General features: G+C 34.5%; 1 protein-coding gene across 1 annotated transcript; it reads right to left on the reverse strand.

Annotated features, from left to right (window-relative positions):
• Window positions 1–4,036: 4,036 nt before the first annotated feature.
• Window positions 4,037–23,769, reverse strand: LOC109082858. Its single transcript, XM_042740035.1, has 5 exons — window positions 23,538–23,769; window positions 21,540–22,853; window positions 8,003–8,122; window positions 7,764–7,900; window positions 4,037–4,097 (listed from the first exon to the last, which is right to left on the reverse strand). Exons 2-5 carry the CDS (start codon window positions 22,626–22,628, stop codon window positions 4,037–4,039), a joined length of 1,407 nt encoding a protein of 468 aa, XP_042595969.1. The 5' UTR covers window positions 22,629–22,853; window positions 23,538–23,769.
• Window positions 23,770–24,264: the final 495 nt, after the last annotated feature.

Consider the following 24,264-nt stretch of genomic DNA (forward strand, 5'->3'; position numbering starts at 1 on the left):
TATATTTTTATTCATATTTCGTACTTATTTAACGTAAGACATTTTTACACAAAATCCTATGTTTTGTTGTTGTTGGCTTAATAATGAGTTTATTTGACAATTTAACAATTTAGCTTTGCAAACTGTTGCATACTGTTTTTAAATAAGCAGCGCAGAGTGTATACTGTGCAGTATCTAGTTTTCCATTCTAAACATAGCCTCTTATAAGCCCCTGATGAACTTGCAATGCCCTCTGGGAGATAGATGTAGGCACTAGGGTAGTGCATGTATGGACACCTGATAGAATGAGGCTGTTGTGTGTTCCAGGACCCCTGTACGAACTGAGAGCCCCATACTGATCTCTTCTGCTGTACAGCGCCTCTCTGAGGCTGGAAGGAGATATGTCAGCTCTCAGGTAAGTGCATCTCTGTAGAAAGACCCTTTAAAACCAAGCTAGCATGCAGCAGTATTTAAAAAGTTCACAAACACCCTGTTTTGACATTTTTGCTACAGATCATACATTCTGCAGACTGCAAATTCAAAATTATTATCTGAAAACCGAGGGGTGAAATCACTTTAGCACACAGCTAGCAGATTTCACCGCTGCGCATAGAATCCAGTTAATTCAGGCTCTACATGAGCTGGTTGGACATTGTGCCATGCACATTCAAAGTAAGACCTTGTTATTATTTTCTGGGCAAACACAGCTTCTCTCTATGCAAATGAGTCAATGCCAGATTGAGTGTAGCATGTGGTCGGCGCATTTATCGTAGCTATTTATTGCCATCTATGGAAAGCATGTAAACTGGATTTTATTTAAAAGGGATTTGAAAGGCAGTATTTCATCAAATGATGATGGAGATCACTAAAATCGGCTTTATATCCAGAGATGAAGCTTTTTCTCCTGATTTAGATGAATGGATTGCCATGGTGAAGCGATGCTGCAGAATATTTAGACTTAAATGTAGGATTTATGTATTTTAAGTGCATTAATGTTTTTGAGTTTTAAAGTTTTAACATAAACTAATAAATGTAATGTGATGCATATTTGTCAGACATTCATAAACATAAAGAGAAACAAAAAAATCACTGCATGGTTTATTATTAATTATTTGCATCTGTTTGATTTTATTTAAATAAGTATAGTATTAAAATTGATTTATTCAAATTGCTTAGAATCAGCATTAACCTGTTTATTGCGAAACTTATTACATTTATTCAGTTAAAATGTATGGCTAATAAGGTTAAAATATGGCTAGTTTTGGAACAAGCAATAATTTGGTTAGTTCAAATGTATGAGAATAAAAAAAAAATGTATAAACCCGGTTATGTCTTTAAAACAGTTTATTAGTGCTATTACAACTTATGATTCTTTTATGCATGACTGGCAAATGTGCATCCCAAATTAAGTTAAAATTGTAATCCAAATAAATGGAAATTTTATATGCAATTCAAACATTAAATTTCTAATTCAAATCTTTAGTTACAGTTAGGGATGTACGATATATCGGTTCCATGTTAGGTATCTGCCGATATAGATTTTATTTTTTTATTTTTATTAATCAATACTGGATATTTATTTGTGCAGCTCATTTTCTGCATTTTTATATTTATTAAATCTAAACACTTAAACATCTGTAAAAATACTAATAATTTGATATCACTGTTAAATGTAATCATTTTTCATACTGTACATTATGAATGTCGTGACACCTAAAATTCACTTGTTGCATTTAAAATGACTAAATTCAGTTTTTAGCATTTTATTTTTAAGGTATTATTACAAAATAGTATGGAATTTTAATATTTATAACCATTTATCGGTTATCGGTTATAACATACGATTATAATTAGACAATAATTATCACTTTTCATTATCGGCCAGAATTTTATTTATTTTGCATCCCAGTGTACAGTCCCAAGTATTACAAATTGAGATCGCGGCCATTCACACGGGACACAGTCTGGATGCATCCTAAAAACACAGCTCTCATGGAGCGAATCTCTGAAAATACACAGAGATATGAAGCAATGGCAAGGACAACGCTTCAAAAAAAAAAAAAAAAAAACAGCAAAGACGGACTGCAAAAATAAGCCTTAAATGAACGGCCCTAAGGTCTGCTGCAAACTAGGAAACCGTTGCAAGCAAAATAGCTTATTGCGAACATTTTTGTGGTGCTACTGGATTTGCATCAACAAAGCATTGAGTGAAAACTGACGCCATCAGAGGGCGCTGTTCATTCTGAATGAATTCACCCTGAATGCTTCCTAGGGCTCAGGCTCAATCGTAAGGGATTGTGTCCACTGAAGCATTCATGTATAATGTGATTGTTGATTATTTTATGTCAGTTTTCATGATTTAGTTGCGTTGGCGTAAGTCAGATCTCAGTGTTAAGCTGGTTACACATTCATGGGGCTAAACAGGATATGACAAAGGCCACTGGAAAATCTCATCTACCCACTTACACACAGAGGTGTAGTGTTGCGAAATTGAGTTTAGAGATTGTAATTCTTATTAAATACAGTAATTACACAAAATACTAAAGTAACTCAAGTCCGTTTTTTGATGTTTCAACTGTTGACTTTCCACGGGAAAATCGGCCAATCCTGCCAGCCTTTCAGACCTGTGACCATCAAGTTTGTTTATGGTGTTCATTTCCACCCAATCAAATCAAACTTCTTGTTGGATGTTTGAGGCCACAGAAAGAACCGTGATTGTTTCTTGCAGCTCCTCTTGAAAACAGCCAATCACGCGGCGGCACAGGCTGCCACACACATTAACAGGACACACTTGAGTGTTCTCTCCAATGACTGAGATTCAGGTCTTGCTGCTTTGTGTGACGGGCACTTTAACTCCTTTCTGTCCTGTAGCTGTTAAAAGACAGAGAAAGAGACGATATTTAATGATGCATAGCAAGCAAATTAAAGTCTTCAGTATTTAGCAGACAACTAAAGCAAAAATTCTAAAGTTCAAAATTTACTCAGTATAAAGGAATATTAACACTAAAATAATTCCATCAAGAAAAGAAGTTTAATGACAGCCAACTTTATATGTTTTATGGTTTTCAAAAACAAATTGGCATAAAAAAATTAGTTACATTAAAGTTATTATAAAACTAACCAAAAAGTAAATATTTAAATGCTGTTACTAACCTTTACCATTTTAACGTTTACAGCATTAATTAAGATTTTATTTAAAATAATTGAATTTTTTCTATTTTTTTTTTTTTTTTCATTTTAATGTTTACAGCTTTAATTGTGGCTCATCCAGTCAGACGCATTTTGGATCTTTCATTTTTTAAATTGTGCAGCTTTGCACAGACCTGTCATTCATTTGTTATGAATAATCTTTTTTTTTTTTTGCAGCTGCAGCTGAATATACCTTAACTCAAAACTGCATACTTATTTATCTAAATTATATTTTTGTACACACTACCATTCAAAAGTTTGTAGTCGGTAAGATTTTTTAATGTTTTTAGGAAGGATAGGCCTTATGTTCACCAAGTCTGCATGAATTATTTAATTAATATTGTTACAAATTAAAATAACTTGAATAACAAAAAAAAATGTAAAATGTCATTTATTCCTGTGATGGCAAAGCTGAATTTTCAGCCACTACAAACTTTTTTTTTTTTATCAATGCTGAAGTTGTGTTGCTTAATTTTTGTTAAACTGTGATACATAATTTTTTTTCTGGTTTCTTTGATGAATAGAAAGTTCAAAAGAACAGCATTTATTTAAAAATAGAAATCTGTTGCAGAATTATAAATGTATGAACTGTTACTTTAAAAAAAATAAAATAAACAAATAGTTAAAAATAAATACTGCCAGTCAAGTGTTTTTGAATAGTATTTTTTTTTTTTAATAATTCTCTTCTGCTCACCAAGCCTGCATTTATTTGATACAGCAAAAACAGTAAAATTTTGAAATATTACAATGTCTATCTGTGTTCCCACCAACCCAACACACTGAACTCTTAAGTCAAACTGAAAACATGTAGTGAGAAAACAGCCTAAGCCACATGTTTCTTTTAAGAGGTATGAAACTCACCCAGTCACTACTCCTCATCATCATCACCACCCTCTTCATCAAAAAACCAACAAACAGTGATGGCGTAGCTGTGGAAAGATAAAGATTCATTCAATCAGACAGTCTGATGACCTTGTATTGATCTGATTAACTCAAGGCAGACGTTAAGGAACTGTGATATGGAGTCTGAGTCATGTGGATCATTGTTAGGATAAAGCACAGAAAGGGTTAACGCTAGTAAAGCGACTCGTTTGTTTATTCCTGGATCTCTCCTACCGGCACGAGTGCACAAACTGAAGTGGCGGCCACTTGTAAGCAGGAAGCACGTATTTCCTGCACCCCACCTCGCCCCCCAGCTGCGATGGGGGCTGATACACCATGACCCTCATCCTAAATGAAGAATGTAATATAAAACGTAAACAGCAAGAGCTTCTTTTGATTGTTTTACTAGAAAAGGATGGGCTAAAAATACAGCGTTTAATTTGTTTCATCAAACTCATTTAACACAGAGCGTCTTCCTGAGGAAGAGTAGCTGCAGGTGTGGCGGTTAAAGAGCAGGATCAAATCAAACTGCAGTGTTTGTAGTGGTGCAAGAACAATGGCGGTGGATGAGTGCATGTGTGTGTGTGTGTGTGTGTGTGTGTTTGGATAGATCACGGTCCATGAGATGAGAGGTTACGAGAACTGCGGTTTCTACCACATGACATTTTACAGCTTTAAACAATTTTCCCTTTCATAAAAAGGTCAAATTATCTGATAATTTAAGAGACTTATTGACCTGGACAAACAGTCTTGGGTCCTCTCTATGATATCATTTTTTTCAGTTTTTTCTACAAGTTTCTGCATTCGACCACACCACGTGACTGAGATCTGACAGAATGCTTATAATACAGTTCCATTCGTCACACCCACAGAAAAACTGCAGTGCAACCATAGGACAAGAAGAGCTAAATAAACGTATAACTGCATCTAAGCCAACAACAGGTTTATTAGATCCTGTACCCATTTTATTACTGAAGGAGTTGTTACCTGTAGCAGAAGAACCACTTCTCAATATTATTTACTCGTTGTCATCTCTAGGTCACGTCCCAAAGCCAATTAAGCTGGCGGTTATTAAGCCTCTTATTAAGAAACCACAACTAGATCCTTGTGAACTGGCAAATTACAGACCCATTTCAAATCTTCCTTTTTTGTCTAAAATTTTAGGAAAAGTTGTGTCTGTTCAACTGTGCTCCTTCCTGCAAAAAAATGATCTCTAGGAAGAATTTCAATCGGGTTTCAGTCCCCACCATAGCATAGAAACTGCACTTGTTAAAATTACAAATGGCTTCTTGCATCAGACCAAGGCTGCATCTCATTGCTAGTTTTACTTATCTTACTGCTACATTTGACATTAGATCATGCCATTCTCATAGATCGAATGCAAAACTATACAGGTATTCAAGGGCAGGCTTTAAGATGGTTTAGATCCTACCTGTCTGATCGTTATTACTTTGTCTATTTAAATGGGGAATCATCTCAGTTATCAGCAGTTAAGTATGGAGTGCCACAAGGATCTGTCCTAGGTCCTCTGCTATTTTCAATATACATGTTGAACCTTGGTAATATTATTAGAAAATACAGGATTAGTTTCCATTGTTATGCTGATGATACTCAACTATATATCTCAACAAGTCCGGATGAAACTTCTATATTATAAGAAAATGTGTTAAAAATGTAAAAGATTGGATGACCAATAATTTTCTCCTATTAAATTCAGATAAGACAGAGATATTACTTATTGGACCAAAAAACATTACACAGAATCTCATAGATTACAATTTGCAACTAGACGGATTTACTGTTACTTCCTCTATTGTCAAAAATCTGGGAGTTATATTAGACAGCAACTTGTCTTGACTCTTTTGACTCTTTGGCTGTTTTGTTACAAAACAGCATTCTTCCATCTTAGAAACATTGCCAAGCTACGAAACATGTTCCCTGTTTCTGATGCAGAAAAGCTAGTTCATGCATTCATGACCTCGAGACTGGACTATTGTAATGCACTGCTAGGTGGTTGTCCTTCATCCTCAAACAAGTTAAGGGTAGTCCAAAATGCAGCGTCCTTACCACGTCAAGAAAATATGATCATATTAAAACAAAATATTACTACTTACTTATAAGGCCCTTAATGATCTAGCTCCTGTGTACCTAACTAGCCTTCTACCACGCTACAATCAAACACGCTCCCTAAGGTCACAAAATTCTGGACTCTTGGTAGTACCTAGGATAGCAAAATCCACTAAAGGAGGTAGAGCTTTTTCGCATTTGGCTCCCAAACTCTGAAATATGGCCTTCCTAAAAACATTTGGGGTTCAGACACACTCTATGTTTAAATCTAGATTAAAGACACATCTTTTAGCCAAGAATTCACATAATGTAGCTCGTAACTTTGTACTTCAGCTATATCTTATCAAATGTACATTTTCATTCTTTTGCTTGGGTTGAAAACACCTCATTTTTACTTGGTTGGAACAGCAGCTATGCTAATTTAGTCTCTATCTGCTTCTCTGTTTCTGCCATGGGACTTACATCCCGAGGCAACTAGGAACTAGACAAGCTTCAGTCTGGATCCAGAAAACCTGAGAAGAGATGATGCCAACCCCTCAGAGGACCTCAGATGATGCTTACCCAGAGACAACATACAGAACTACCAAATTTTTCTTAATCGCAATGTTAAATCACAATCGGATTAATTGCAACATATAATCATTGCAGTTAATATGTTTACCATCGGTTTGATTAAGTGTAATTTGTAACTAACTGCATGATTCTTACTGTACATTTCTGCCAAAGTCACCACTAATTACCTACTCCTAAATATATTGTAGAAACATATTTTCTGTAAAGCTGATTTGCAATGATTGGTTTCGTGAAAAGCACTATACAAATAAAATTGAATCGAATTAAATGCAAAAAAAAATAAATAAATAAATAAATAATAACAATAATAACAGATCATGCAGAGTTTTTATTATTAGGAATTACATTATTTTAATAAAGCTTTTAATAAAATTGTTAATTTTTTAATTTAAATTTTGAATTTTAATAAAAACTAAAACCATTATTTGTCCTTTTTAAATATAAATATTAGATGAAAAACTTAAAACTTAAATGAAAATTGGCAACTAACTGAAGAACAAAACTAGTACTAAAGTAGTAAAATTAAAAAAAATAAATAAAATAAAAAAACCCACCCACCTGACATTTTACCTAATTCCCTAAAAATATTCATTTTAATTCATAAATTAAAAATATGATAATCACAGAAGAGGTCTGTTCAAGACATTGTACCAGTGCTGTTATTGTTAACGAAAACTAACTAAACTAAAACTAAATCCATTTTTAATCTTTTTGAAATTGTAAAATAAATAAATAAAAATTTAAATTATAAAAAATGGCAACTAACTAAAAAAAGTTTAAATACTAAAAATATTAAAACTGAACACAAAATAATAAAATAAACCAAATAAAAATACCCCCCAAAATACAAACACATTACAAAATTACTAAAAAAAGACTTTGAAATGAAAACAGGAAAAATAAAAATAAAGGTTCATACATAATATTAATACATATATTTCATATATTTAAATATAAAATGTATTAATAAATACAGTGCATAAATAATACTTGAATAACAATGCGTTGTATGTATGAATTGCATTTGGCTCTTTGTGAGTGACTGTGTAACTGTGAACAGTGTGTGTCCTCACCGAGTGGCAAAAGCTGGTTTCACCTCATGTGGGTTTCGGCGATCTGACCAGAAAATGAGCAGACGGTCAAACAGAGGCTCGATGTTAGCTACAACATTACGTCCCTCGGGGATGATCTGCAATAAACCTCCATGAACCTGGATAAACAGATCAAAACCAAACAGCAGAAATCGATTAGAGGAGACTCCCCTCCCGACTAATCAGATAACAGCAAGAGTAAACGCAGGGTCACAGCATACCTTCGCATCCCAGTTCTTGTTCAGATAGTAGATGCAGGTGATGCAGCGTCCGTCGCCGTTAGGATTGTCCACATGTCGCACGTATCCTGTTCCATTTCCAGGGTAACACGCAACCATGGCCTGATCGTACAGAAGAGAGGGGGTTAAAGAAACGTAAGGTTTTAGAATGATTAACAATTAAATAAAGACATTTTGTGACATTGCTAAACGCTACAGGAACACCTACTCACATTTAAAGTAATAACTGTACCAAAACAAGGGTTTTAAACTAAACAAAAAGGTTTCAAGTATAGTAAATTTAAGTATCGACCTGGCTGGCCCTTTAAGAGACCTACTACTCACTCTATACTCAAAACGATAACGGAACCACGAAATCCAGTCATAAAAACGGAATTTACTGTATAACGCAGAAATTCCAATCGCGGATTCCAGTCATAAAAACGGAATTTACTGTATAACGCAGAATGTCTTGGAATTTGTAGTCGGTCATTACACTTAAATCAAATCGCGATATGGAATAGTATCCGTAAATATTAAGCCACAAAAATACTATTTAAATATGTATCCTGCATGTTCTGCGTGTCTCTGTGTAAATGAATGGTGCAGACATGTGGTTTCGTTAACTACACACACATTGAAGCGCGGGTTACGCTCGCGGTGACTTCAGCATCTGTCGCCTCACTAAATGAGGACATAAATACATGAACATATCCTAATCTGCACTGAGAGTCACTTCATGAGCATTTGACCATTTCATTTGATTAAAAATACTGTCACATCATATATACACAGAAATTTAAAGGTATTCACGGCAACCTGTCAAAATAAAAGTTTGGTTTAACTCGAGGACATTGAGCCAGAAATACATTACTATTGTTTAATAGAATGTACATACTACTACTACTACTAATTAAGTTATTAAAATACTATTTAAATTAACAAACAAACAACAACACAACAATTCTTCAATTTTAAAATTTTAAAAAAAAAAAAAAAAAAAATTAAAAAAAAAAAAATAATAATTTTCAAATAAAAAATATAAAAAATATAAATTATTATTATTTTCCTAATTAATGTGGTTCAGTTGCTTTAACACAATCTGTATAATCTGTGCTATATAAATAAAGGTGACTTGACTTGGCACCTGTCAAAGGTCACACATGCTCAAGCTTCAGAATAGCAGGTGCTGTATGTACAGTATGTCTGCGCAGAGCGACCACACAGTGCTGTTTATGAGGGTTTATGACCACAAGTCTGTGTCTCATCGAGATCCTGGCCTTATACTTTAACTCATCAGGGTGGTGAATGACATGCCAAATGCTCGAGGTCTGGTGAAATAAGATACACAAGCTTCTTTCATAACAGACATGTGACACAACTTAAAATAAACAGTTCTGTCAGGGTCAGTGATTAACACTGCTGTTTCTGTGTTAAGATCTATTACTTTTTACCTTTTTATTGAATTAAAAACAAGTTAGTAGCAGAAGTAGTACTTTTCTTATAATGGCTAAAAATAAATAAATAAATGGTCTTAAAACTGTTTCGCTGTCAAATGTTATAAAACAAAATATATATTAAATATATCAAAATACTTCTTACAGTAAAAGTGTTACAAAAAATTGTAAAAATGAAAATTAAAAAACAAAATATTACAAATTCTTAAGATGTGTACACCCATAAAAATAATTTTACTTAATATATTAATGATTTCACCACTTAACATTTTGTCATTAATTTAAAAATGTTGTTGAAAGATTTTCAACCATTCTATTTTTATTTACACAACTGTTCAAAATATATATTTTTTTTATAATAAAGAAAAAAATGTTTATTTGAGCAGCAAATCAGAATGATTTCTGAAAACAATTATACACACAATATTACATCAAACATTCAAAAAATCTTTAAAGTTTTAAATTAATAATTAAAAAATAAATTATATATAATATATATATATATATCAAACATTCAAAAAATCTTTAAAGTTTTAAATTAATAATTAAAAATATATAGAAAGCAGTTATTTTGACAATATTACATCAAACATTCAAAAAATCTTTAAAGTTTTAAATTAATAATTAAAAAATAAATTTATATAAATTACTTTTTTTTTTTAAAAGAGTTTAGTTTAGTTAGACTTTGGTCATATGTTTTGCATGGTGCAATAGTTTGTTTACGTGCTCTGATGTGTTAAGCTGTGGTGCTCATGCGGGCATCATCAGTTCAAATTTTGCTCGTACCATTTCCAGATCCCCACCCCCAATCACTTCCTATCGTCTTTTGACTGTTTGGAAAAAAGGGCCAACAAACCACCAACAGCATATGGCTTGGCTTCTGCAGAGCTGAGTTTTGGCAAAACTTCAGCTCTGGCTGATATGAAGCATTCCTGGGCTGGATGATGGTGGAGATGTTAAAGGCCTCTGTTTCGGCAGGAATGCGAGTCATCAGGGTGCTTTGTTAGCTGCGGCTCTGTGATATGGTCAGTACTTTATCAAGCCCCAGAGAAAATCTCCCTTAACCCTTATCTCAGCCTTTATCACTGGAGCACAGCATAGTGCTAACGTGTGTCACATGGGTTAAACATCAGCACGTGGACAGACAGCGGCACGTTCAGTCCACCTCTCTTTCCACAGCCAGCATGCACTCCAGCAAAACGGTCTGTTTGGAGATCAAGAAAAGTGATTGTGCACTATTTTCTTAAAGGGATAGTTGCTCTAAAATGAATATTCTGTCATGCCATTCCAAACCTGTTTGACTTTCTTACTTCTGTGGAACACAAAAGAAGATAATTTGAAGAATGTTGGCAACCACAGTTTTGGTGACCAATGACATGGAGAAAAGAACACTCTAAATGTCTTCTTTTATGTTCCATGTCAAACAATTGTGGAGTAAATTATGACAGGAATTGTTATTTTTCGAGTAAATAATCTCTTTAATTTTTGGGCAAAACTGAAAAAGCTCATTTTAAACTATTAATTAAAATAATGTTCTAGGTTCCAGTATTTTTGGTGATCATACTTAAATCTTCTTACATTTACAATCTAAAACAACATAGAAAATTTCCAAGAATTTGTAAAACATTGGATCTTATTTTTAATTAAAACAAAATTCTAAGACTAATTTCAGGTTTCTATATATATATATATATATATATATATATATATATATATATATATATATATATATAATATATATGTATATATACATATATATATATATATATATATATATATATATATATATATATATATATATATATATATATTTAAAAACTGTCACTTTCTACATACTGACACAAGGTTACACTCAATAAATAAATAAACAAATAAATAAATAAATAAAGATATTAATGGATGAATGCATGAATGAACACATACATACTAGTGCTGTCAAACAATTAATCGCATCCAATATAAAAGTTTTTATTTACATAATATATCTGTGTACTGGTGTATATTAATTATGTATATATAAATACACACACATACAGTATATATTTTGAAAATATTTACATGTATATATTTATATCTATATAATTTATATTATATATTTAATATAAACGTAACATTTTTCTTAAATATATACATGCATGGCCATGTATTTATATATACATAATAAATATACACAGGACACACACATATACTATGGGAACAAATACTTTTATTTTGGATGCAATTAATAGCGATTAATCATTTGACAGCACTAAATTACAAACCCAAAATTGGTATATGTATTAGTAAATGTTGAAGAAAATGAAAAAAATATTAGCAGATGCAACTTTTGATTTTAATTATGTATTAGTAACTGTTAACTAAAAATGAACTAAAATTAACCATTAATAAAAGCTTTAGAAGTATTTTTCATGTTAACTACACTGCCCTACAAAGGCAAAAGACCTTAACTCGCTAGAGTGTGAAATTGAGAAAAATGACTTTAAAGTTTTTTATTGTCCAGCCAAATGAATTATAGGTAGGACACTGGAAATTTAACAATTAGATGTTTTAGTAATGAAAATTACCTTCATTAAGAAATTGTGAGCTCAAACTTGATTTTTACCCCTATTTTGATGTTGATGTACTCTGCCTTTGCATTGACTGCAAAGCGTGAGAAGTCACACCAAGGCAAGAGGCAGTAACTTCCACCATTTACAAAATCATTATAGTAACACCTGTATAAAATCTAGTGATCATAGGCTATCTCATATAGGCTATTGCATACAGTAATATGACTGTATTATTATTATTATTACTATTATTATTATTATTATTTGACCGTAACAAGCAGACTAAAAGTTAAACATACGAGTGGATACCGTGGATACCAATTTATTTGCTATGCTCATTAACGTAAAAGAATGCTAGACATAGCATATTGCTTTTATATTAACTTGTATTAAATATAGCCTAAACTAAAAGAACGACTTGTGGATTGATGTGAACGCCAGCAAGCAGGAATAATACTCAGAATGCTTGTGGATTAAACATCTCCGATGACGTTCGTCTCCATGAATTGATTTTATCAGGTTACAAGAAAAGGTAAGATATGGAATTAATTGCGAACTGTTAGTAGGCTATACTGATTTTATTATTGATCATGCTAGCTACAGCATTCAAGTCCACACGCGTCCAACTAAGTGACAGCCTGGTGAATAATCTGCATTACAAAAAAAAAAAAAAATCTTTAAAGGGTATTCACAATTACGTATTGCTGCCAATGTATCTAGTCTTTACAGTGCTTTGTTATATGGAGCTGTTTGGTAGATCGCGATCTATCTAATTCGTTTGTCTACATCGTAATTAAAATGCGGCAGACTTTAATGGACAGTAAAAAAAAGGCAATTTGAGCGTTCCAAACAAAGTGAAAGAGCATTAACTGGTGTTATACGGTGTTCTGTCTTAGTTTCTCCAGGACTTTTCGAATTACGGTTATGACGACCCATTATTTTCTCAGAAAAACAACTAAATTGACTCAAGATACTTATGCACATGATAAAGGATGTCTTGAATGTCCCAAAAATATCAATAACTCATTTCCGACAAAAATCAAAGTTACGGTCTTTTGCCTTCGCAAGGCAGTACTGTATTAACTAATATTAACAAATGGTTAAAAATCATTCGTAACATGCTGATTAGCAAATGTGTTGCTTACTCATCAGGTTACACATTTCTAAATATGTTTCTAAATCTAGTGACCACAGATAGCTGTCTAGAGCTGCTTTGACTGGGTTTTTTCTTGGCTTCTCTCATAACAGAGTAGAGGACATCCGCTTCAGTCCTCCACTGGCAGACTGAAGGGTTTCACAGGAAGCCAACTATGACACCCAAACTGAACAGATACTGTGTAACTGACCAGAGAAATGCTCAATTATCCAATTAGAAAGAACAAAAATGAAAGTGGGTTCCAAAGTGGACACACACACACACTGCTTAATGCCCTCAAATACTCCATCGCTGTCATCGATGTGCCACTGCATTGTGCACTAATCTTTATAGCCAATTTTCAAACAAATTATTTTTCAAACTCAAGTATTTAGTTTTGAGAAATCTGATTCATTCTTGTCAAACAGTTCACTGCACAATGCCCACCTGAGGGTCAAGTTTAAAGTTTAAAATGCACATGGTTATCAGATTCAGGTCCATATTCTGATTAAGTTAAAGAATGTGGAATGTTCCTATGTAAACCATGTGATCAGACTTTAAAATTTTCTGCAATTTTCTTGTCATTTTACAACACACTTTAATACTTGAATTAAATTAAATAAATAATGTAACTCTAGTTAAATAAATATGTTTCTCACTTATGAAGCTTGCTTATATTGTCCAACAGAAATTTAAAAAGGGAAAAAAAAGTTTTTATTTTTATTTATTTTTTTATTTATGAATTATTTACAAATGTATCCTGCTTGTCATGGAAGAGTGTGCCTTTAATTAATAGCTCTTTATATCTAATATTATCTATTTATCAAAAATATTATTGTTTGTACATATGCAGAGTAAATGTTCAACCTTATAAAAAAGAAGCACACTTAAGTGTACTGCATGTGCGCTTTAAATCAAAAGTACAAACAACAACAACTGTACTTGTAGATAACAAATTGCAATATTGTTGCATATATGTAACTAATTACAAATGTATTTAAATACATGACATGCAAGTTTCAATAGAATTTAAGTATTTAAGAATTTAAATTACATTTTAGTAATATATCATAAAAGCAGTACACTTTACCCATATTTCAAAGACAACAGAAGTAATTATGAAATTACACATAGAGGTGTATGGTATTTAAGTCCTACTTGAGCGAGTTAAAAAATACTCTGCATTTTATAGAACCTTTAATTTAATTGCAATTAACATGCAGTTACGTTTCCTAATATATTATGTTGAGTTTGCACTTAAGTATATTCTTTTAAAGTATATTGTTTGTGTAAAGTGTACTTTTTTCACAAGGGCGGTTTTGGTGGATATTCCAAGATGTTTACATGAACCAAAATTCTGATTAATACAGTCATATGCCAGTTGTCTTATTCAGATTTCTTGAAACCAGAATGTTGAATTAGTCTGTTTATGGCCATTGGGTTAATGTCTTTCTATGATGCTTACACAATCAAAATGGAAACCAATTATGAGGCCATTTTTAGAAACACTGGCATCATCTGGAACCCATAATTTCCTAAATATTTCCATCTATGTCACTGGATTGCAGTAAGAAATGTTGGAACACCATCCAGTCAAAACTTTCCCCCTTTAGTTCCACTGTACCGCTGAACTACTTCACTGCAGAGGAAAAGACCGAGCTGAAGTGCTGATAAGATACTGCTACATGATTTGCTTTCTACACCTTTCTACTATTGTATAACCTACTGTAATTATCCCTGCCAAAGAGTAAAAATCTTAACAAAATAATAAAAAAAATTGAAAACATTTTATATGTCATTTTTGTGTCTACAGTGTACGACAAGAGTTTGGAAATAGTCTAACAATCTTGTAAAGTCTCAGACATTGATGCTGTGAAGCAATAACTTCACGTTGGTGTTTTCAAGGCCTTTTTTTAACTCCATGAAGTCAGCTTTTGGTATTTCAATTGACCCCCCTTACTGTTACTGTTGCTTCGTCCAACAAGCCATGCCGCTCTCACACCACACATCATGTTCTCACGCAGTGAAAAATACATTGCGGCGCAAAGAGGACACTGACAACACACCGACAGACAAGACAGATCAGGTTACTTTTGCCATGTAACAAAGTCTCAGCTTTCAAATTTTGACATTTTTAAATCAATTCAAACAATAAATACTATTTTGAGGCTTTTTTAATGTGTTGTGACAGATCACTGTGGCATCTCAGTTCACACGCTTCCTTTTTATTAGTTATAGCACAAAATAAACATGAATGAACATCAGAAGGTATCTTGTTTCAAACGCGGAAAGACATCAATGCACACCATTTTTTAAGTTAATCTACTTTGTTTGTCGGAAAAAATGGCGGATTCGGCGTTATGATTGGTCAGATCACCTGTCAATCAAACTCCCGGTGAAGCGTTAATTGAATCAAATAGGCTAATGGAAATAAATAACCCATTATTATTGACAAAATTAAAGTTTTTTTAGAAGTTTTTCACCTGCTCAGTATTATTTCAGTCTTACAGTCATTCATACTATCACAGAAATGCTGGGATGAAAGTTTATAGTTCTATATTATAGTTAATATAGTACATATGTCCATGGTAGTGACCTACTGTATGTTTCATTGTTTCAAGTACAAGTGACTGTTACTTTATTAATTCATCTGTTATTAAATCATTCATTCAAGAGATCAGCACATGTATAAAGCACATTTTCTGCATATTCTACATCCATAATCCTAACCAATACATAAATTTAACAACTACCTTACAAACTATTAATAAGCAGCAAATTAGGAGTTAATTGAGACAAAAGTCGTAGTTAAAGGTTTGTTAATAGCGAGAATTGGACCTTCAAATATAGTGTGACTGGAATTTCATTTTTGTGTAAACGATCACTTTAAGAAATGGAAATGTTAGCTCATGCAGTCCTCACAAGCACAGTGCCAGGGTGTTGTGAATGGTTTCTAAGGCAGTCTGAGTAGTTTTCAGCATGTGCCTGCTAGGATGTTCTGGACGGTTACTTACTCATCCTGACAGTTTATTTTGCAATAAAGTCTGACTGAATTTTAAATTCCTAGAACAGTTTATCACTTACGGTAACCTTTTTGCCCTAAAGCTCCCATAAATTTCTGACTCAGACCTCATGCTATTAACTCTTAAGTGGATGAATGTGAATACAGCAGTGCTGGTGATGTTTTGTTTGACTGGTTCCTCTTACTGGAAGAGGCGTATGAAGTCTGCCATGTGGCTGGTACTCGCTGTTCCCTCCTATTCATCCTTTTCCTCTGCCACGTCTTCCCAAAATCGAATGGTTTCTATGCATACAAGAACGAAACCAAGGTCTTTCTCTGAAAGCACTGGATTAGAGAGAAAGGAAGCTGGGCGCGGGCACCCACACTCATTCTCCTGCAGTATACAACGCGCTACGTGTCTTGTTTCCAGGGTAACGGCGAGAAATATTTTGGCCGGCTAAAAAGTAAGGGGTCTGATAAGGCTCTGAAGAGAAGACGGAGAGGAAAAAGAGAACTAATGGGATGGGTGATCAAGGACAATCAGCACACTGGAGAGAAAATGAGGGAGTCACGCAGCCCCGGAGGAACAGAGACGTGAGACCAGAGCCATTCTGATGCAATGGGAAAAGCTGCGACCTTTTTGATGTGGCTTTATCACTCTCTCAGACAACTGACATAGCCTTGCGTTAACCGGTTCAACATAATTCTATAATCAAATAGTGCTATCAACACTTTAAAATTACCTAAATATTAGCATTGCAACAACGAATTAATCATGTAAACTGTACACAATTCAAATAAATAGCAACTCACTGATAACCATCAGCTGTTGATAAACACCCGACAATGCAAGTGAACTGTGTTTACATGCATGTTTTAAATCGCTTGGGTTTATAAACAAACATGTAGACAATGAATAAAAATAAAATAATAAAAAAATTTCTTCATCTGTGTACTTCGGTTCAAAAAAGGTAGGGTAAGGGTGAAAAACTCCATCTCATTTTCTCCAACTTCAAAATCGTCTGACATCAGTTTTACTTTTTTTTTTGTAAAAGGTATCTGACGTTCTTTGCACGTTTGTTTTGTAAACACTGGATCGGTATTTCTGCCTACGTCATGTGTGCGTGATTATGTAATGTGTGAGGTCGAGCTAGTGCAAGATGAACATTTGTGGTGAAAAAAAAAATGTTTTTTTTTTTTTTTTTTTTTATAAAATTACAGTTCGTTTCATTAGATAAGACCCTTATTCCTTGGCTGGAATTGTGCAGAGCCATTTGAAGCTGCATTGAAACTGAAATTCGGACCTTCAACCCAGTGGCATCGCACAAATCACCCCCCCCAATTGTAACATTAATTTAATAATAAAAGTTACCTAATAATAATAATTATAAGTCTTATAATAAGAAGAATGCAACAGCAGGCCTACATTGATTGCAAATGCTCTTAATATTGCCAATATTTGATGCTTTTAACAATATCTCTTGCTATCGTCAATACATGATCATTGTCTTTAGATGCACTCCAGCACCAGGGAGGTTAACGTGGGCCTAATTGGCATTATAAAATATATCCAAATAGAACACAGTTATTTTAAATTGTAACAGTATTTCACAAAATGACTGTTTTTACTTTATTTCTGATCAAATAAACCGATAAAAGACTTGGTGAGCATAAAAGACCTTATTCAAAAACATTAAAAATCATTCAAACTTTTGAATATCTAATTAAATTGGCCTGATTTTACTTTTTTTTCCATTTTGTATCTTTGTTTTCTATAAACCGATGGACATATTAATCAGTTGAAACTGTTGAAGCACTACTAAATTTCAAACCTTTCTAAGATCAATTCCTCAAACTTTTGCATGAAAAGCGCTCTTCAACCAAAATAAACAAATCAATTATCAAAAGTTGCAAAACTACAAAATATCAAGCCGTTTTTGCAAGATTTCTTTGTCAATCACTTGCAAAAGCATGTGAACAGCACTGTACTAGTGTTCCCACTTCAAGGTCTGCGGTATGAGATTTTTCCTCCAGGTGTAAACGTATGACTGAACACACCAACACTGGCTGCTTCTCACACCTCTGATCATTTACACATGCAAACAGCAACTGCTGTGAAATACTGTTAAGGTAAAAGCCGCAATGAAAGGACAACACTTGAGACTAATGCAGTGCTCCGATCACTGAAGATTAAAAAGTATTCACTGCAGATTTAGGCCGATGCGAGGACAAACAGAAGACTCATGAGGAAGGAGAAAAGCGTCTCTCCTCCCTCAATCACTCTAATGAAAGAGCTCCAGTGAACACGCTGACACCGTCCTGACATTCATAAAAAAGGTCATCCAGATCAAGCTTCTAACAGCAACAGCAATGGACGGGTTGTGATTACAAGAAGAATGCCCACATGGTCCTGAGCTGCAGTCTGGCTTTGCATTCATAACACTACCGCAGCCATAAAAATGACTGTGCATTCAGATACAGAGACTCTTATGCTCACTCTGCATTCATTGACTCAAAATACAGTGAAACAATAATATTGTAAAATGTTGTAATTTAAAAATAGCTGTTTTCTATTTTAATGTTTTAAAACATTTTTTCCTGCAAAGTTGAATTTTCAGCATCATTACTCCAGTCGCCAGTGTCACATGATCCTTTAGAAATCATTTTCATATGCTAATTTGATGCTCAGTTATTGTCATTTGGTGCTCATTTATTAATAACAGTAACAATAATAGATTTTTCCCTGTTTATTTTAAAATTTTCAATTATTTAAATTTTTTTGCTGCTTAATATTTTTGTAGAATTTTTTTTTTTTTTTTTTTCAGAATTAAAGGTCTTTGCACACTAAGTCCAAATGTTCGTATACAAGTCCGAATTATTATTCTTTTCCATATTCGTCATCCTTTCCTATCAAAATGCTTGCTACGGATGTGAAAATGCAGAAAATTGAACCTGATCCTAATTTTTAATGACGGACAAGAGTTTCGGAGGCAGTGTGTAAATGTGATTGAAACATAAGGTCATATTTATTTTTTAACGTATGAATATTTCAGACTCAGTGTGCAATGACCCTTTACCCTGCATTTAATTAAAATACACATTTCTGTAACATTAGAAATGTCTTTACTTATCAATTTAATGCGTACTTGTTGAATAAAATAATGCATTTTTATTTATTGATTTTAACCCCAAACTTTTGAACAGTAGCCTATCATGGTTTCTCCAAAATTATTAATCAGCACAACTGTTTTCAACAAATTAATGCTAATAAAAAGTGTTTCTTGAGCAGCATTTTATTTTGATATTAGAATAATTTCTAAAGGATCATGTGACTGAAGACTGGAGTAATGATGCTGGAAATTCAGCTTTGCATCACAGGAATAAATTACATTTTAAAATATATGCAGTTCTTTTAAATATTAATAAAGTTCCTCAATAATACTGTTTTACTCTATTTTGCATCAAATAAATACAGGCTAGGTGAGCATAAGAGACTTTACATTAACAAAAACATTTAAAATGACTCTACATTTTTGATCGTTAGTTTACATAAAACACTTTATTCATAATAAGCATACTTGAAAAAGCCGCTCTAGAACTGAGAATATGCATGTGTTGTTCCTCTACCTAATTTGTGTTTGGAAAATGCCACAGCATGAAGATCACATACCACTGGACACTGGATGGACCTGGCAAGCTCAAATAACCAGACCTGCGTCATGGGGCAGTTTCACTCTGACACACTTCAGCCGATGTGCGGTGATGTTCAGTCACACACTAACCGAGCAAACAGTTTGTGACGTCAGAGTCTCAGTTACTCTCATATTTCAACCTAAAAAAATTTAATTCTCATTTTCAGATCCAGGGTTTGTTTTTGCGATTTGTGTCCGATAAGCTGATATGGTCTCATGCGCACAATGAGCATACTGTATATAGAAGCACGCACACACACTTTACACGCAAGCAATGCACTTTACTGGCAGTGAGAATATGTTGTTTGTATATGGGCTGGAGACTGAGATTGACAGATGAGCCTTCAAAGCCAGAGAAACACTGATCTGGGATCAGATAAGACTGGTAGTTGAGATCAGTGGAACAGTGAGAAACACAGACAGTCAATATCTTGTCCGATACACCCAACCACAACTTCCTGAATGCAGTTTTGCACCGCTGGTGAGAGTGTGTGCCAGTTTTGACCTTCAAGTAATGACTTAACTAGCATCTACTGATTCTGAATAAAGGGGAGACCGGGGAAAGTTGTCACACATAGATGTTGGCTAGATCTCTGTAACTATAAAGGCAAGCTGACATTCGTAAATTGTCCACTGTCAATAGTGTAGCGATACACAAAGTACAGCTCACATAGATGTTTTTTTCAGATCAAGCAGCTGTCTGTTGTGAAAACTTGAACCTGATACAAAATCAGTGTGGGGAACTCCTACACCCTTAAACAGATTTTCAGATTGCATTAATTCCAATTGAAATGCCTAGACTTTGACTGCTAAATTTGGTTATCAATGGTAAATATGACCCCACCTCAAAGGTTTTGAGTGATTTATTTATTTATTTATTTTAATTTGCACCAGATGTTGCATGTAAAAACAATAAAACCATGCGATCCGATTAAGATTTTAGATGAAAAAATTAAAATTCTATCCAAACCTGTATGCATTTCTTTTTTCTGTTGAACAGAAAAGAAGACATTTTGAAGGATGTTTGTATTCACAATTGCTAACACCCACTAAACTCCACATTACCTAAAAAAAAATGCAATAAACATAAATGGCTACCAACATTCTTCCAAATATCTCCTTTTGTGTTCAACAGAAGAAAGGATTTCATACAGGTTTGGAACAAATTGAGGGTGAGCAAATAAAAAACAAAATAATTTTGGAGTGAACTCCCTTTAACAAAGATGTTTTCAGGTTTTTCCAAAAGTGCATGTGAGGTCACTGTGTTTTAGATGTTCATTTAAACGATTAGCACAATTTTAATTGTTTTTTTTTTTTTTTTTGTGCCTATACAGATACTGACTTTCACAAAATAAACCTACCCTGAGAAATGTTTACTGCAGTAAACTTGTGACAGCTATCCCTAGTGTTACCATACTGCTCCAAAGTAACAAAAACAAGATTCCACCCAAAAATGAACATTTTGTCATCACTTACTCAGCCTCACATCATTTCAAACCTGCATGACTTTCTTTATACTGCAACAAGACTACTTTATTTTGAATATTCTGGAGCATGTTTGTAACCAAACAAGTTGGTTACATCATGGACTTCCACTGCTTTTTTTAAAAAAAATATCTTCTTTTCTGTTCCACAGAAGAAAGAAAGTCATAGTTTTGGAACAACAGGAGCTTAAATTTTAAGCACAGATATGCCACCTCACTCACCTTGGTGCGGCCGTTTATGACATAATTCCCCAGCTGTCCATTGGCCGCACTGCGCATGATGGCCATATCAACATGAGCCATGAGGCTCCCGATGTTCTCACAGCCCGGCTCGTTGCCTTCGACCCAGGCTATCTGGTCTCCACGGATGTTCTTAGATGGGATGTTTTTTTGGCTGACCAACTGGCCGCCTCTGAACTTCCCGCTGTGATTTAGAGTCTCCACTTCCTCCAGAACCTTACACCCCAGTCGATCGCCCAGGAAGCCATCTCTGACACAAATGCCGTAAAACTTCATGCAAGGAACTATGTAGTGCTGAGCCATGTGCTCCGGAGACCAGCCTGCACTGGTGGCCACCGCAGGCGGAGCAGAGCGCACCTCGGCCTGGTTCACTGCAACCTTGTGTCCATTGTGATGGACCCAACCGGGCGACAACACGGAGCCGCCACAGTTTTTGTGTTGGTGATTTGTTGCGAGGGGAGCAACAGCCCGTGTGCTTTTACTAGAGTCAGTTTTGGAGTCCAATTCAAGCCTTCTCCTTTTGCATTCATGCGAAGGATAAGAAGGGTCCGGTCCGTGGGACGTTTCCGAAGAACCGCTAGATCCAGACCCGGATGCGGGGCAACCACCATGGGCCCCAAAGTCTCTGTTTTCCTCATCTTCTCTCCTCTGATGCTGGAGTTGTCTGAATCGCACATCTCCACAAGGCTTCTTCAAAGGCCTGTCCAAAGTCCTGTCCCCATTAGCTGTGAGGCCCCCATTGGGGGTCTCGGCCAGTCCATTTAGATGTGAACACCCACTTTGCGTCGGCGCAGGGAACTCACGGTAACTTTCTTCTGCGGTAGGTGAAGGGGACACCACTCCTCCACCGTTGCACAACGGCAAGCCGCTCTTGGACTCCTTCAGAAGCGTGATCGCGGGTCCAGATCTAGACGCATGTTCAGCCAGCAGCTCCTCTGCTGTGGTCGCGTTCAGAACCATTGTACTCACCGCCTGAGACTCACAACAGCCATTGGTGACTCTCTCTTGCCTGGAACTGATACTCTCGCGTCCGCGCGTTTTTAAAAGGCTCGTGTTTTCCAGTCTCTCCATGTCATGTCGTCTACTCCTGGATGCGCACGTAGCTCACGTCCAATCCTCATTTTCTGCAGAATCGGCTCTGCTCATGCCTGCCTGGCGGCGCTGTTATCACGGAGCTCCTCGCTAAACTCTCACAGCACACCAGAAATACGGTCCTTTTATAGTTGTTTATCACAGAATTAACTATCAACCTATTTTCCATGGCTGTTTATTTCCAGAGTACGGGAATATGCGCGTCTAAAGACAGAGAGTAACATCGGTTAAATCACGTAAACATTAATAGGCACGTTAACTAACGCACATTATAAATGTGCCCAGTCATACTCTGTACAATTTTGAAAATATCATATAGATAGATGAAATGTAGTGTAATGACACAATAATAATTAATAATAATAATAAAATATATAATATAATAAACTTTTGGCTGATACTGAAAAAAACCTAAATCAAAAAATCATAAACCTTCATACTTCATAAACCTACTTGCAAAACGATGACTATATATATATATATATATATATATATATTATATATATATATATATATATATATATATATATATATTAAATGATTATGAGAGACCTATGGATAAAATATTAATAAAATGTTTGCACTAAAATATATTTGTAGATGCATATTTATTTTAATATACGCCAAAAGCTTTATACATAACGCTCTAAAATATTTTAACAAAAATTTACGATATAAGGGAAATAAAATATAATTAAACCAGTGAAATGATCGGGCACCCAATCCATTAGTTTAACATATTTCTTTAAATATGTAGGCTATTTGTATAATACTGTTAATCATGGTGAACTGGTAGGCTATATATATTAATTGTCTGTTCATAAAGTTAAGCCAAAGCCTTAGCTACGAAGATATAAATGTTGCAGTATTTTGTCTTAGTGTACTTACCTCTCACGTTATGTGGTAAAGGCTCTATAAAAGACCAGCAGCGATTATAAAGAATTTCCGGTGCTCTCTCGCCCATATCCAATACACGCTCATTTCAGCCGGTAAAAATAATCAAAACATCATTTTCTCTGACAAACACTCTAATTTCTGTCCCTACAATCATTGGTGAACAAAGAGTAAGTAGCCTACGCTTCGTATCTGATAAAACACTGTGCGGGTGGCGAAATTGCGCATCCTACTATGGCCAAGGCCGAGGTCATGAATATTAATTTACGATGCTCTCGAAGCGTCCAATCAAGAAAGCTACTTAATATTAAAGAGCGTAGTTTTCCCATAGTAGGATTAGTAACCTCGCTTCCGGGTGTGACGGCGCGCCCCTCCCTCCTCTTCTCTCTCTCCATGAGCCGCACTGTCACTTACACGTGCGCACATTCGCGTCACGTGACCCTCAGCGCCACAATAACAACAGCGGCTCATAAGATTGTCACACAAAATGTAGACATGAGTATGAAATATTTATTTCTAATTTCTATATAGAGGATATATGCTATCTTAATTTCACTTTTTTTGTATTATCCTCATGAACTATTGCCTTATGGGCGTTTCTTCGCAATGTCCCACTTTATTATTATTATTATTTTAGGCTGTTATTATAATTATCATTATATCTATTCGGCCATTTCGTTACATGAAGGTCACATTAAAATCGTATTGGAAACTTTTTTTT

Source organism: Cyprinus carpio, chromosome B15 (assembly GCF_018340385.1).
Source record: "Cyprinus carpio isolate SPL01 chromosome B15, ASM1834038v1, whole genome shotgun sequence".
NCBI classification, from domain to species: Eukaryota; Metazoa; Chordata; class Actinopteri; order Cypriniformes; family Cyprinidae; genus Cyprinus; species Cyprinus carpio.

Bases quoted from the DNA above. Each gene is read 5' to 3' on its own strand.
- LOC109082858 (XM_042740035.1), bottom strand. From the start codon at position 22,628: ATGGAGAGACTGGAAAACACGAGCCTTTTAAAAACGCGCGGACGCGAG. The intron at 8,123-21,539 runs GTGAGTGAGGTG...CTGTACGATCAG, and splicing joins TCATAAACGGCCGCACCAAG to GCCATGGTTGCGTGTTACCC. The intron at 7,901-8,002 runs GTATGCTGTGAC...CTGTTTATCCAG, and splicing joins ACAAGAACTGGGATGCGAAG to GTTCATGGAGGTTTATTGCA.